General features: G+C 53.6%; 1 protein-coding gene across 2 annotated transcripts in view; it reads left to right on the top strand.

Moving 5' to 3' along the window:
• RIMS4 (regulating synaptic membrane exocytosis 4) overlaps nucleotides 1–14,526 on the top strand; it is a 63,870-nt gene extending 49,344 nt beyond the window's left edge. For both annotated transcript variants that reach the window (XM_058685740.1, XM_058685739.1), the window contains exons 3-6: nucleotides 6,016–6,128; nucleotides 6,406–6,507; nucleotides 7,142–7,281; nucleotides 10,010–14,526. In XM_058685740.1, the coding sequence (XP_058541723.1) occupies nucleotides 6,016–6,128; nucleotides 6,406–6,507; nucleotides 7,142–7,281; nucleotides 10,010–10,228 (574 nt within the window). In that variant the 3' untranslated portion in view covers nucleotides 10,229–14,526. The remainder of the gene's footprint in view (nucleotides 1–6,015; nucleotides 6,129–6,405; nucleotides 6,508–7,141; nucleotides 7,282–10,009) is intronic.
• The last annotated feature ends 322 nt before the right edge of the window (nucleotides 14,527–14,848 follow it).

The raw sequence follows: 14,848 nt of genomic DNA, 5'->3' as shown, positions 1-14,848 counted from the left end.
CCACTTGCTTCTTCCGTCCTCCAGCCCCATGGAGGATGTGATGATAACCCATTCAGGGTTTCTGGGGCGTCTGCCTGGTTCCTTGGCAGCTGGCGAGGCACCCTGGGATGGGAAATCAGGCAGCCGCCCAGATATTATAAACAATTACTGCTAATTACCAGGCCTGCCAGTTCCCCATTGTCTGTTCACAATCCCATCAGGAACTGAGGAGCAGACGATGATGATGTTGGAGGGAACTTTCAATTTCAGGCTGCAGAAGCCTCGCTCTGCCTGGGAGGCTGGGCCCTACGGTGACTTGGAACCCAAGAGGCACCGCTGCTTCTTGGGCTTTTGGAGCCCGGACCCTCCTTACAGAATGGAGCCTGGACCCCACAGATGGCCAGGAGAATGGGTTGGAAAAGAGGGCTGTGGAGGAAGGCCCATGTCCTCAGTTGTGAGGAAGTCTGGGTCTTAGCTTTGGTGCTATGAATTAAGGATCTTTGCAAGAATAATAGGTACACATTTCTATCCCTAGATATTTAAGTTTCCCCCATACTTTCTCCATGAGGCTGTTGCATAATTGCTGAGATAATAGATTCAGAAGCCGGACTGCTTGGATTCAGTACTCCTCTGCCTCTGTTTTGGTTTGGCCCTCTCTTGGGTACAGCAGGAACATATGCTTCTCTCCGGCATGGAGGGACACACACAGCCTCAGACACAGGTTCACTTGACAAGACACCAGGCAGCCATTTCTGCAAAGCGTCATGTTCGTTTCTCAGCTCCACCCAGTAGGAAGAATAGGCACAAGGCCCCTCTGCTTTCAGATTCTCCAGGCCTGTGTGGGGTTTTTTTGGTCATCGCTCAGCACCACCAGCCCAGCCCAGGAACCCAGATCTTACCCGCGGACCCTCTCGTCCTCCCTGACTCCCTCTGCTCTCTCAGGCTGGGGAGTTGTTTGTTTGTTTACTGGGGGTGGTGGTGCAGGACCGCGTGGTTTGCGCACATCCTTCTGTTTCTTCTTGGATTTGAAACTCAACAGCCAAGAATACGCTTATTGTCTGCCTTCTACTGGGTCATCACTTGTCTGAGGCTCCTGCCGGAATGGAAGAAGGTGGAGGGATGGTAGGAAATCACGAAAAGGAAAAACACTCAGGCTACAATGTCAAATTATTATCCTGCCATCAACCCTGCCAATAGCTTAAGTAAAAACAGAAGGTACTGTCATGCCACTCAGGTGTCTCACACGGTCGAGGGCAGAGCTTGGGCAGCCTGGATTGGGGGACTAGTTTGGGGCTCCTGGTGAGGGCTACACACGGGACTCGGTTCTCAGGACTTTCAGTCTCTGGGCTTCTCTGTCTTGTTTCCCAGAGGGAGTTTTTGTTTGACTGAGCTTGGGTCAGATGTCTAAGCCGTGGATCCATCAGCTTTGGCCAGGGGTCAAGGTCACTGTATTTGTTTAAGCAGTGCCAGTTGCCATAACCAGACTGTTTAATCAGTGACTTCATGCAAACGTTTGTTTCTTGTTCATGCAAATTTCAATGCTGGTGTTTCTGGTCGCTGGGCCCAGGCTCCCTTTTTCTTAGGGCTTCTGATGTGGGGGGGAGGGGAGAGAGAGATCATATGTGGTTTTTTTTTTTTCTAATTGTGGTAAAATACACATGATGCCAATTTACCATCATAACAGTTGGGGGTTTTTCTGAAGTATAATTGACACAATGTTACATTAGTTCAGGTGTGCAACATGGTGATACATCGGTACCATCTGTCCCCATACAGCAGCGCTGTTACCGTATCACTGACTGAAGGCCCTATGCTGTGCCTTTCATCCCGGTGACTTACTCACTCCACAGCTGGAAGCCGGGGGCTCCCCCTCCCCTTCATCCCTCACCGAAACAGATTTCAAGTGTGTGGGTCAGTGGCGTTAAGTACAGTCACACTGCTGTGCACCCATCACTGCCATCCACCCCCAGAACTCTACATCTTGTTAAAGTGAACTCTGACCCATAAAACATTAACTGTTCATTCTCCCCTCCCCCCCCCAGCCCCTGGCGACCATCGTTCTGTCTCTGAATTTGCCCTAATACCTCTTGTATTGGAATCATATAGTGCTTATCCTCTTGTGACTGGCTGATTTCATTCAGTGTAACGTCTTCAAGGTTCAGCCCTGTTGTAAAATGTGTCACAGCTTCTTTCCTTGTTCGGGCGGAATAATATTCCATTGTATGTACAGACCGTTCCTCCATCGATGGACACCTTCGGAGTGTTGCAAATGATGCTTCTATGAACATGGGTGTACAAATGTGTCTCAGAAGCCCTGCTCTCACTTTTTTTGGCATATGCCCAGAAGTGGAATTGTTGGATCATATGGTAATTCTATTTTTAATTTTTTTGAGGAACTGCCATCCTGTTTTACATAGCGGCTGTACCATTTTACATTCCCACCAACAGTGCAACGGGTTCCAATTTCTCCACATCCTTGCCAACACTTGTTATTTTGTTTTCTTAATTTTATTTTGTTTTTGATAGTAGCCATTTTAATGGGTGTGAGATGGTGTCCTGTGAGCCCTGACAGTTTTTTGTTTTTGTTTTTGTTTTATTTTTGTCATGCAGGAGTCTGACTTATGCTTTGATTGCTAAGGCATTCATTTTAAAGAGGCAAACAAATTGCCAGCCACACAAAGAACCAGGCCAGCTCCCCCTCCCCCGAAAACTGAGGTTCTTTTGTTTTAGAGATTTGGGTTGATTTAGAGATCTTGGTTGATTTCAGTAACTATTTGGGCTACTTGTCTGTTCTTTTCCCATTCTTTAAATGCCCACTCTTGTGTTTTAAATTCACCAATAAAGAGCATGCCCTGAGACCCTAGGCCCCCACCCTTGAACTCAATAAAGGCAGAACCCCTGGTCTGTGCACTGTCTCGTGCCCCCCTTCCCATGATGTTGCTGTGTAGACCCCATGTGTGCTGTGTGGTTTTCCAGGTCTTGTGGGTTATAAGCCTTTATTTTTTCAAAGTTTCCTGGTGGTTGATGGCTGAAGGGCATCGTGCAATCATAATAAGAATGACAAGGGTTGGTCCAGTCGTTACATTGGTTTGGAGAGGGGAGATGTCTGTGGGAAGCTCACGGCTCCTGGTGAGTGTCCCAGGCATTTCTAGCCTTTGGCATTACTAGCCTTTGGCATTACTACCGATAGGCTTAGACTGGCACAGGACAGATGGCATGTGGGAGGTTTTTATAGGTTAGGCCTGGAAGTGGCCTGTATCCCTTCAGTTCACATTGGCCACACTTGGTTACAAGGCTGAGCAATGGATTGAGCTGTCTGTCCGGGAGGAAGAGATGAGAACAACATTCACCGCACTCAGAAATGCATACTGGGGCACATGGGGGGCTCAGTTGATTGAGCGTCCGACTCTGATTTTGGTTCAGGTCACGATCCCAGGGTTGTGGGATTGAGCCCAGTGTCGGGCCCTGTGCTGGACGTGGAGCCTGCTTGGGATTCTTTCTTTCTCTCTCCTTCTGCCCCTCTCCCCTGCATTCTCTCTCTCTCTCTCTCTCTCTCTCTCTCTCTCTCTCTCTGTGTCAAATAAAAAGAAAATATTTAAAAGAATGTTAAAAAGAAAGAAAGAAAAAGAAAGAAAGAAAGAAAGAAAGAAAGAAAGAAAGAAAGAAAGAAAGAAAGAAAGAAAGAAAGAAAGAAAGAAAAGGGGCGCCTGGGTGGCTCAGTTGGTTGAACGTCTGACTTTGGCTCAGGTCATGATCTCACGGTTTGTGAGTTCGAGCCCTGCGTCGGGCTCTGTGCTGACGGCTTGGAGCCTGGAATCTGCTTCGGATTCTGTGTCTCCCTCTCTCTCTGCCCCTAACCCCACTCGCATTCTGTCTCTGTCTCTCTCAAAAATAAATAAAAATTAAAAAAAAAATTTTTAAAGAAAGAAAGAAACACATACCGGGCTTCCAGGAGTCCACTCCATGTACTGGGGCCAGTCCTGGACAAGGGGAGGTTATCGTGTGCTGTGGCAGTGAGCTAAGTGTGTGTCTTCCACCCGCAGATGTAGGTTCAAATCCTGCCTCTCCCAGCCTCTCACTGTGTGACTCGGGCAGGTGGCTTTCCTGCACTGAACCTCAGTGTCCTTGATGTTAGCTAAATAAAATCATACCTGCTTCACTAGAATCTGCATGAGTCACACCAGAATATATGGCCCGTGAGGACAAGACTTGAATAAGCCCTGGAGCCTGGAAGGGTGCTGGCACATAGTAATAAGCCCTTGGTACTGAGGTACCCAACCCGAAGTGGGTGGGCAGGGGACTGGGTGTGTCTTGTGATACTGTCTTCTTTAGGACATTTCTTCAGGAGCAATGCATTTCCCCAGCAAGACGGTGGGGTCTCAGTGTACAGGGTCTCATCCCTCGGGAAAGACAGACTAGTGGGCTGAGTGGTTCAGAAGCAGGAAGGGGCACCCGTGCAGGGTGGATCTCAAAACCCCACCTTCCTTGGAAGCTCTTCCTGCTCCTTCAAGGCTGAGAGCCCAGCAGGTTTCCCAAGGGGGGAGCTTTGGAGAGTCTGCTCTCTGTGCAGCGAACCAAGCATGCAGTACCCTCCAGGCCCCAAGGTGCTTTCCTCCTCCTGCTCAGAGACCGCCCTGGCCGCTGCTGTGAAACCTGGCACACAGTGGGCACTTGTTAAAAGTTCACTATTATCCTCGGGACCTGCCCAGGTGGGAAGTCACCCGAGATTGGCATCAGAAGTGTTGTAGTCAAGTGCTGACTGCCCTGTGAGCTCCGTGGCTCTAGGCCGAGCAGGACCTGGGCTTCCTCACCTGAATAATGGTGGTAAAATGAAGAACCAACATCCTGGGGTCGGAGTGAGGGTCACATGGGGAAGTGGGTTGCCCGCGCTTTGCTCCTGAAGGTGACAGGGTACGTCAGGCATGGTACTCAGTGCTTCATCTCACACCTAGGAAATGGGAACACTATTATTCCCACTTCGGAGATGAGAGAGGAAAAACTAGCTAAAATTGGCGTAAGCAAAAAGGTAATAATTTGTAATAATAATAGTCGTTATTGACTTATGTAACCACGGAAGAGGTGAAGTATCCTGCTTTAGGCAGAACTTGATCCAGGAGCTTGTGCGATGCCACCTGTATGGTGGCTTCCTTCACGGACCCCAGATGGCGGCAAGATAGCTGCCAATGGCTCCAGTCTTCTGTCTCAGGCTCAAGCCTGGTGGGAAAAAAGAGCTTCTCACTCCCCACAGTCGAAAGCCTCCTAACCAGATTCTTGTGGGCTGAATTGGGCCACGTGCAGGTCTCTGAGCCAGTAAACAGCCAAGGGAAGGAATGTGCTGATTGGCCAGGCGGAGCTCACGCCCAGACTCTTGAACCTGCTCTGCTCCACTCCAGGGGAGTTGGTTCCTTGGGGAGGGGGTTTTCAAAGGAGATTTGCGGTCTCATTCCCAACAGACAGGGCGCAGTGAACTTGGAGCAGCAGCAACCAAGGCAGACCTCCAAGGCCGAGCCCCTGTTCCCGTGTGTCTCGAGTTGTCAGGTGTAAACGAGTCTACTGGGGCTCTCATTAAAAGGCAGACGGATTCAGCAGGTCGGAGTAGAGTGCGGTGCAGGTTTGTTCCTCATTAGCTCCTGGGCCATGCTGCTGGTCTCGGGACCAGTGTTGTGGCACTAAACCATGGGAGCCGGGCACTGACCAGCATCACCTCCCATGCTTCTTACAACCACCTCGGGAGGCAGATATGGTCACACCTGTTTCATGGAGGTGAAACCTGAGGGTTGGTGAGGAGAGGCGGGGGGATGGTACAAGACACAAATGCTAAGCCCTAGAATTTTGGAGTCAAAGTAGAGATTTGAGGGCCATGAAGATAGAAAGAAGTAAGGAGAGACAGGACAGAGGTCTGCCTGAGGCCGGGTGATGGATGTGGACAGAATCCCCGTGGATGAGGGAGGTTCTGGAGGTGACTGCCTGAGTCATCAGAGTCCTCAGTCAGCCCCTGGGAACATTAGTTTTTGTCTCATTTTTTTCTTCTTGCAGCCTTAACTATGGGGGAGTTTGCCTGGCGTCAGACGCGCAGTTCAGTGACTTCCTCGGCAGCATGGGGCCAGCGCAGTTCGTGGGCCGCCAGACCCTGGCCACCACGCCGATGGGTGAGTGCCCCAAGACTTATTCCTGATGGGGGGCACCACAAGCCCTCGTTCTCCCCCTTGTCCCCATCCCGCTTGGCTCCATCCACCGAGCACCCAGCCTAGAGCCTAGTCTGCACCCACAGGCTCAGCAGAGCCTCATGTTGGAGTGGTTTCTGGTCTTGTTTTGGGTGGGAGCAGGGGAAGGGGGGGGCTTCATCCCTAAGTAGAGACGAGAGGCTGAGCCCCTGGGCGAGCTTCTAAGCCACTTCCCAGTCCCGTGCTTTGGGGCCCCTTGCAGGGGACGTGGAGATCGGCTTGCAGGAGCGGAATGGCCAGCTGGAAGTGGACATCATCCAGGCTCGGGGACTGACGGCCAAGCCAGGCTCCAAGACACTGCCAGGTGTGGGGCTGCCCTTCCTTCTACAAGGCAGGGGTGGAGGTCGGCGGGGAGGCCCTGAAGGGTTTCTGGGTCTAGAAGAGAGAAAATTGGGCCCAACTACAGAGGACTCCCTTGTCCCAACTCCAGTGACTCACATGGGATAGTGGTTTTGAGTTTGTTCTGAGAACCACTGGAGATTGTCAGTTGACCTTACTGGTCTTCCCCACTGGTTTGAGCTTCTGGAGGACAAGGACCATCTTACCTGTTTATGGCTATACCCCCATGCCTAGGTGCTTGGCACACAGTAAGTAGGTGCTTAGCAAACATTTATTGAGTGAATGTGTCAGTGATGAAGGGGTAAGCCAGGGAAGGGGTGAGCAAATCAGGGACTAAGGGAGGAAACAGGTAAGTACAGAGTGAGCAAAGGCAGGGAGGGGGCAGGTAGGATCACCCAAGGAGGGGGAGTAGGCCCCACCCAACCCCAGCTGCACCCTGTCACTCACACCTACCACCACACTTACCCCTGCAGCTGCCTCCCCAAACCCCATGAGGCCATCTGGCCCCCAGCAGTGGGTGGGGAGCCTCCCCCTACTGTGCCATTTGCCCACCATTTGAGGGCCAGATTCGAACTCATCCCGCCGGTCTCTGTCCTCAGCGGCCTACATCAAGGCCTACTTGCTGGAGAACGGCGTCTGCATTGCCAAGAAGAAGACCAAAGTTGCTCGCAAGTCGCTGGACCCGCTGTATAACCAGGTGCTGCTGTTTCCTGAGAGTCCCCAGGGCAAAGTCCTGCAGGTGAGGGGCCCCGAGGTCTGTGTATGCAGTTCCAGAGGGAGAGAGGGGGCACCCCGGTGTGGGGGGTGTCTCTGGAGGGCCTCACCTGGAGGAAGGAGGGCACTGTGGTTGATCTGAGCTCCACAATTCAATTTTGAACAAGTTCCTTTCTGACCCTCAGCTTCTTTATTGTAAGATGGGCATAAGATGGGGGTGCTCACAGTACCTACAGATAACATTGTGACAGCGAAATGGGTGCCTTGTGCAAGAAAAATGCAGGGTCGGCCCATGGTAAGTGCCCCACAAATGCCTGCCAGCATTGTTCTTCTTGTTATTATTAATCATTATCAGAACAGCCTCTGGAAGCCGGGGGCTTGGCCTGGAGCACAAGATAATAGACTGGGAGCTGTTGAGGATCCAGAGAGGTGTTTGGTTCCCTGGCCATCAGGGGGGTGCTAATGGTGACTCAGGCATTAAGCTAGAAATAGCTGCCCATCGTGGGTGTTGGCAGGGCCCAGGTTGGATGCCTGCAGGAACCGTATGCCCACTGCCTTGGAGTCACCACTTGGGCACCTCTGGCTTGTACCTCAGTTTTTTGCTTCTAACCAGAGCAGGCAAAGCAAATGAGGGTGGGGCCAGCGTGTTACAAATTTGCCAAGACAGTGGGACTTTGGCCAGACTGGGAAGCCCAGGGCCTATCTAGGGCAGAATTTTTCAACCTGAGGGTTAAGACCCATCAGCGAGCTATGAAATCCATTTAGCGAATCTCAACAAGTTTGTTCGTTTGTTTGTTTAACAGAATAGAATAGGAAAGAAAACATTGATCATTCTTAGTTAGGCAGGTCTTATCTGACTTTCTTCAATTGGGAGTCCCCTGTATGCACTGGGTGATGATGTAAATGTCTTACTGTATAAACTAGTCAAAAAAGTTTGGGAGAACTCTTCTAGTCTAGAGGCATTCACATGCAACTTAAAACATCTATGGGCCAGATCTGGTCCAGTAGACAAAGGTAGAGCATTCTGGCCTGAGCATCTTTGGAGAAGCTCCACAGAACATCCCTGTCTGGGATGTGGAGGGGATGGGGAAACAGAAATCTGAGTGGGGTCCTTGCTGGTGAGCTCTCTGACTGATGTCACAGCAGGACAGACCCACCAGCCCCGTGAGCGAGATCCGAATGCCAGTTGAATTAGTTTGCTAGGGCCGCCGTAACAAAGTACCACAGATTGGAGAGTTTACACAATAGAAATGTATTTCTCGCGGTCCTGGAGGCTAGAAGCTCAAGCTCAAGGTATCGTAGGTTCCATTTCTTCCAAGTCCTCTCTACTTGGCTTGCAAAGGCCACCTTCTCCCTGTGTCCTCACGCGGTCTTTTTGCTTTCGTGCACACGCGTCCCTGCTCTCTCGCTCTCTTCGTGTCCTAATCTCCTCTTCTTATACCAGTCGGATGGGATTGTGGCCTCATTTGACTCTCTTCCCAAATACAGTCACATTCTGGGGGGTTAGGGCTTCAGTATGAATTTTGGGGGAACACAGTTCAGCCCATAACCCCAGTTTAAAATGAATCCATCCATGCACCAGAGGTGGACTTCTGATCAGCTGCCCAAGGAGCATCGAAGACTGGTCAGGTGAACCATCTCAGGCACATGATTGAACTTCTCTGAGGCTCAGTTGAAACAGCTGTGAAATCAAAACATTTTGTAGGGTTGTTGGGAGGGTTGAATCTAAGGCCAATGGAGCCTTGGAGCAGCGTCCAACACCATATGCAGTAGTGGCTCACGCTGTTGTCATCTTGCCCTGTGTGCTCGAGAAGCAGCTGACAGTTCATAGTGAGCTTGGACGTCCACTCCTTTGATCCTTGCCTGCGAGGGAAACTGGGGATAATTTCACTTAGAAACCACTCTGAGAGCCCGTGAGGTTGGATGACTTAACCCAAACCACCCAGCCAGGACTGGGATTTGAACCCACCTGTGTCTGACCCCAGAGGCTGTGCATTAGAGTCAGCGGGCTCCACGGAGTGACTGAGCCAACCCACCTTTGTGGGCTAACCCCAAAGGGGACAGAGTTAGACCCTGAGCTCCAGAAGAGCAAATGAGGGTCCTGCAGCCACAGAAACCACCCGACTAGCTGCTCCAAGGGAGAGTGGTGACCAAGAAATGGGGCAGGCACTACAGAAAAGAGTCTGTTGGAAAAAGGAAGGAGGCTAGCTTGTATACCACACATCCATCAGCCACTTTTAAAACTTTGTTTTGTTTCTCATGGGGGGTTTCCAAGAATCTGGAAGCGGAGGGCCTGGTGGGGATTGCAGGGGGAGGGTACCAGGCAGGGGACTCACATTGTAGGGCCAGCCCTCAAGGCTCAGCTTCAAAGGTGGAGGGTGTGGAGGGTGGAATGGAGAGAGTTAGATGGGAGAGAGTTAGATGTTTGTTTATTCTTGAGAGAGAGAGCGTGCAGGTGGGGAAGGGGCAGAGAGAGAGAGAGAGGGAGACACAGAATCCCAAGCAGGCTCCAGGCTCTGAGCTGTCAGCACAGAGCCCGACGCGGGGCTTAAACTCATGAACCCTGAGATCATGACCTGAGCTGAAGTCGGATGCTTAACCGACTGAGCTCCCCCAGGCACCCCAGGCTTGAGCAATTTTAAGGCGGGAGCATCTACAGGACTCAGAGGTGAAGTGGGCATGAGGGTGACCTGAGTTCTGGTTCTGGGCCCGTGAATGGCAAGATTTGAACCGCCGTGTCTCTCGCCCCGCAGGTGATCGTGTGGGGGAACTATGGGCGCATGGAGCGGAAGCAGTTCATGGGTGTGGCCCGAGTGCTACTGGAGGAGCTGGACTTGACCACCCTGGCCGTGGGCTGGTACAAGCTCTTCCCCACCTCCTCCATGGTGGACCCAGCCGCGGGCCCCCTGCTCCGGCAGGCGTCCCAGTTGTCCCTCGAGAGCACCGTGGGCCCCTGTGGCGAGCGATCTTAGGGCCGGGGTGGGGAGGGGCTCCCCGAGAAGGCCTGGAGAATGCCCAGCCCCAACCTGGGACCCCAGGCCCAGGGGCACATTGAACAGAGGAGGAGGGGGTTCTCCCCTACAGTGGGGAAGCAGAACGGGGAGACCTGACCCCCAGGGCCCCTCCTCACCCCCTTTTTGCCTCCTACTCCCTAAGACCTTCCCTCTCCCAACGGGATTGGCTGCACTTTTGACTTGGCCGGTTCTTGACCTGGTGGATGTGGCTGCAATCCGGAGAAAGGAAAGACTGAGGTGGCAGAGCATACCATCCTCCTGTCCCAGACACTGTCCGACTGCTCCCCCTTTTTGCCTCCTCGGAAGCTCGCTGCCCGGAGCCAAGTCCAGAACCCAGCGGCCATCTCCATGGTGCCAATTACCAGCAAGTGTCTTTCCTGCGGCACCGGGTTCAGGCAGCTACTCCTGCCCCAGAGCTGATGGGGCAGCTTTGCAAGGATCCGGAGCCAGCTCCGGGGGGTCCAGAGCCTCCCACATGACGAGGAGCTCGGCCTCCCTCCGCCTGCCCGTGGAAGGAGCTTTGCCGCAGCCTGTCCGAGTCCATCTGTCTGTCCCTTCCTGCCTGCCCCTCTTCCGGTGGCTCTAGGAATTGGGGTCCAGCAGGGGCCAAAGGAGAGGAGGCAGTGCCCTGGACCTGGCACAGACCCCCAGGGTGCCTAGCTCCGTGGGATTGCAACGAGATAGTGTGGAAATGGACTGGAAAGAACTGGGTCGTCTGTGTTTTGGTGAAGGAGCCACGGGACCCTGATTTTCGAGAACCCCAAGTCCAGGGAGCTCACCGTCTCTGAATTTGGGGACGCTGGATTGGAGAGGGAGTCTAAGCAAAGTTGGGGTTGGGACCAGTGGTGCCAAGGCAAGGGTTTCCCACATAGGAGAATCCCTCCTCGTTGGGTGAGGTCAAAGGTCTTCTTGTCTACCCCTCTGCCTCCAGGCTAGGGGTCTGGGGAGGCAACAGAGCTTCCCTATTTTAGTCTTTTTAAACAAACCATCCTGTACTAAGGGCAGAACCCACTGCCCCTGCCTCAACTACCTTGGCTCATGAGTGTAAGAATCAGGAGATTCCTTCTCAAGCAAGCCTGGGTAGCTGCCTTCCTGGCCCGGCCCTCCCCGAGGCCCACGGAAGCCCTTTTGCATGCTGGGAGGACACAGGCTGGCCCCTCTTTATAGAAGCACATTTCTGCCACCTCCCCTGGGAGGCACCCAGCAGCCCACCACCCCTCATTACCCAGTCCCTGCTGTGTAGGGCGTAGTCCAGGTTAGCTGGGTAGAGTTAGCGTTCCAAGCCCTGGGGCCTCTTCTTAGCTTGCATATAGTCTTTACAGAGTTCCAGGATGGGTAGAGAGGAGGCACACCAGAACATTCCAGGAGGCGGCTGTCTCCTCACTGGTCTGGGTCTGAGCCTGGAGCCTGATTCATGGGAGGCCAGCCCTTCTTCCTCTTCTCGCCCCTCCTCCTCCCTCCCCACCCCTCTGACCTGGTTGTAGCTGGAGCTGCCCCTTATACTCAGATGTTCTGACGTCTTATCCTTGGTACTGGTTTTATTTGTGAAGCACTCCTGAGGGTTGTGGGCCTTGGTGGAGAGGCCTGGGCTCCATTGGAGGAGGTCATTTTCCACCGAGGATGCCCAGCTGTGTTCAGCCCTGCCTTGTCCTTGGCCTCACTCTAGGCTATTGATCTGGCAATTTCTTCCACCTGGAATCCCTCTCCTCCTCTATCCTTCCCTCCCCTCCCCTCTGCCTCCTTAAGCCCTGGGGAGCCTTTAAAGTCCCGGATGAGTTATATCGCCTCCATAGAGCTTCCCATGCTGCACTGGGAAGGGGAGACAGAGATGCCCCTTTCTTTTATCGATGAGCTCTTCCGAGCTTACTGGGATTGTGCTGGGTGGAATCCCAAGGCTGGGGCAGGAGGCAGCAGGGCTCTGGGTGGCCTCTAATCTGAGGCCCAGAATCAGCCCCTCCCCTGTTTGTTTTTTTTAACCAGTGTGATTTCTCTGCTGTTCGTTTATTACTCACCATTTGGAATATTTTGAGCCAGGAGAGCGCCTTCTCTCTCCAGCCGTCACTGCTCTGGTTGTTCAGGGGTAGCTTTTCAAAGACGGGGCAGAGCCAGGCTGTCCCAAACAGAGGGAGAGAGGGCTCGGAGCCCCCCAGCCCGAGCCTACCCTCTGGTGTCTGCACAGCCTTTATAAAGGGAGAGAGCACGCTCCAAAGCAATAACAACATCCTGGGGGTGGTCACCGAGGGCCCCCCTCAGTGACTTTCTTGTTTGTTCTGTGAAATCTCAGTTCACCTCCTGGTGGGGTGGGGTGGGGGCTGGAGCCCTGTTTCTTCGTATCATTGTTGTGAGCACGTGCCCCGCTTCCAAGGGCGCTCTGACCATTTGGTGCGGAACCACTGTCTGTCCTCACCAAGAGATGGGGGTTTGGGGAGGGGGTGACTATTCTCAGTATTAGCTTTGGGGAACCTTCAAGGCCAGCCTGTCACTACTGCTGTCTGATCCTTGCCAGCTCAAGCTCCATCTGGAGAGGAGCAGAGAGGTGGAATTGTGGGATTTGGGAGTGGGAGGCTAGGGTTTATAGAGGGGCTGATTCTTTTTTCAATCTCTGGGCCAAAAGTCACATGCAGGGATACTGTGGGAGGGAGTCTTCTCCACTTCCCTTCTCCAGAGTCCACTTTCCATACAGCTGGGAACAGACCTTTGGGACCATTCATGAAGTCCATTTTACTGATGAAGACTGAGGCCTGGCGAGGGGAACACTCGCCTCTGGGGTCACCTGTGAGTTCGGTGGCGCCTCCATCCTGGCCTCCTCCCACCCGAGGCTGAGCTGGAACCAGAGCAGGGCCAGGTGGGGCCACCGTTGCCCGCGACACTTCTTCCTCCCTTCTCTCCATAGAGCCTCCCAGAAAAGATGGGAAGAGCAAATTGTAGCCCATCTGAGAGGGGAGGAAACTAAGGCCCAGAGTCAGGAAGTGACTTGGCCAAGACCCCTCAGCAGATGCGTGATGGGGCTCTGTTGTGCTTCCCTCCATGGGACCGGAAGCTACTGCCCAGGCATGTCTGCCATGATAAGCATTTGTGGCCTTTCAGCCCTGGGCCACAGGGCCCTGCTTGGTTCCATCTCTGCGGACCCCGGTTTGGCGGAGAGAGTTACCATAGAGCCCTAGCTGCCCTGGGGTCTGGCCCAGCGGACTGAGGGTGCCCAGCATTTGGTCCAGACCTCTGTGTCTGGGTAGGGGTTCCTGCTGAGGGTGGGTCAGAACCCCCGTAGGACCAACCTGAGGGAGGTAAGTGCCGGTTCCCGCCCGGGGGCTGTGTGGGAGTGAGACGGCTGTGACACACGTCATCTTAAGGAAAGCCTCACAAAACTTTCCGATGTAACAAGATCTGACCTTCCCGTAGTGCTTTTCAAACTTTTGCTTTCCAAGTGCTTTTACGTTCACAAGAGCCCCTGGGGGGTAGAGGGGGCGTGTATTGTCAGCCCACTTTACGGAGGAGGAAGCTGAGGCCCTGGGAGGGAAAGTACCGGCTAAGGTCCCACTGTGGGTTCCCGGCGGGGTCCGGACTGGAACTCAGTTCTCCCACAGCTCAGAGCTCTAAGAGGAGGTGAAGCAGATAGCTTAGGGGGTGGCTACGTACTTTACGAGCTGATTCACCATCCGGTTCCTTAAACCAGGAGCTCCTGGGCGCACTTCGGTGTTCAGAAGCGGCGCTGAGCCCCCCTCCCTTTGGAGCACAGCTGTTGCGTCAGGCAAGGCCACCTGCATTTATTTATTGAGCAGCAGCACTGTGCCCGGCCCAGGGGACCGAGCCCTCTCCCGTTCCCCCGCAGTGATTCCCCTGGCTCTGTGGGAGGGCCCCTTGTCTGTATAGCGGCGCCTCAGAGTGGACAGAAGGCTGCCATGTCCATGAGCGCATCGGACTCAAACCCTGTGGGGGAGGCTGACTGTGCCCATGTACTCCTAGCTTCTGTGAGGGCAAAGTGGAGACTTGAACCCGGGGCCTCAGGCATCGCATCTGGAGCCCTTTCATTCTATGCCTGCCTCCGAAGGGGGTGGCTGGGAGGCCGGACCCCGGGTCCTCAGGCTGGGGGCCTCTCCATCCACCCACTTTTCTCTCACTCCCCCTCTGGGAGCAGGAGCCACTCGGGACTTTGGGGAGGGAGGGTTTCCGGGGCCCCTGGGTTGGAGTGGGTCACGTTGCATTGTGTTCATGACCATGTAGCTCATGTTGAAAATTAAAGTTTTTGGCTTTTCTAACCTGGCTCACTCTGCTTTGTGTTGAGAGTTCTATCTGGGAAGCCACGGGTAGTTGGTGTTTGAGGAAGCCGAGCACTGCAGGATGCCACCGACACCTTAGGGGGCAGGGTGCATCCCAGGAACCCTTCCAGAGATGCAGGGGGCGGGGGTGGGGACAGGATTCCAGGTGAACTCAGTCATTACAGATGTGGAAACTGAGGCCCAGGTAGGGGATGACATTCCCCAAGGTCACGCTGAGGGCAGTTGGCAGGACCCAGATCTCACGGCTTCCAGAAGAGGGGTCTTCCCACAGCATTTGACTGCGTCCAGGTGCTCCAGTGAT

Source organism: Neofelis nebulosa, chromosome 9 (genome assembly GCF_028018385.1).
Source record: "Neofelis nebulosa isolate mNeoNeb1 chromosome 9, mNeoNeb1.pri, whole genome shotgun sequence".
NCBI classification, from domain to species: domain Eukaryota; kingdom Metazoa; phylum Chordata; class Mammalia; order Carnivora; family Felidae; genus Neofelis; species Neofelis nebulosa.
The sequence above is the reverse complement of the archived record's forward strand: the minus strand, read 5'-3'. Positions and strand labels throughout refer to the sequence as shown.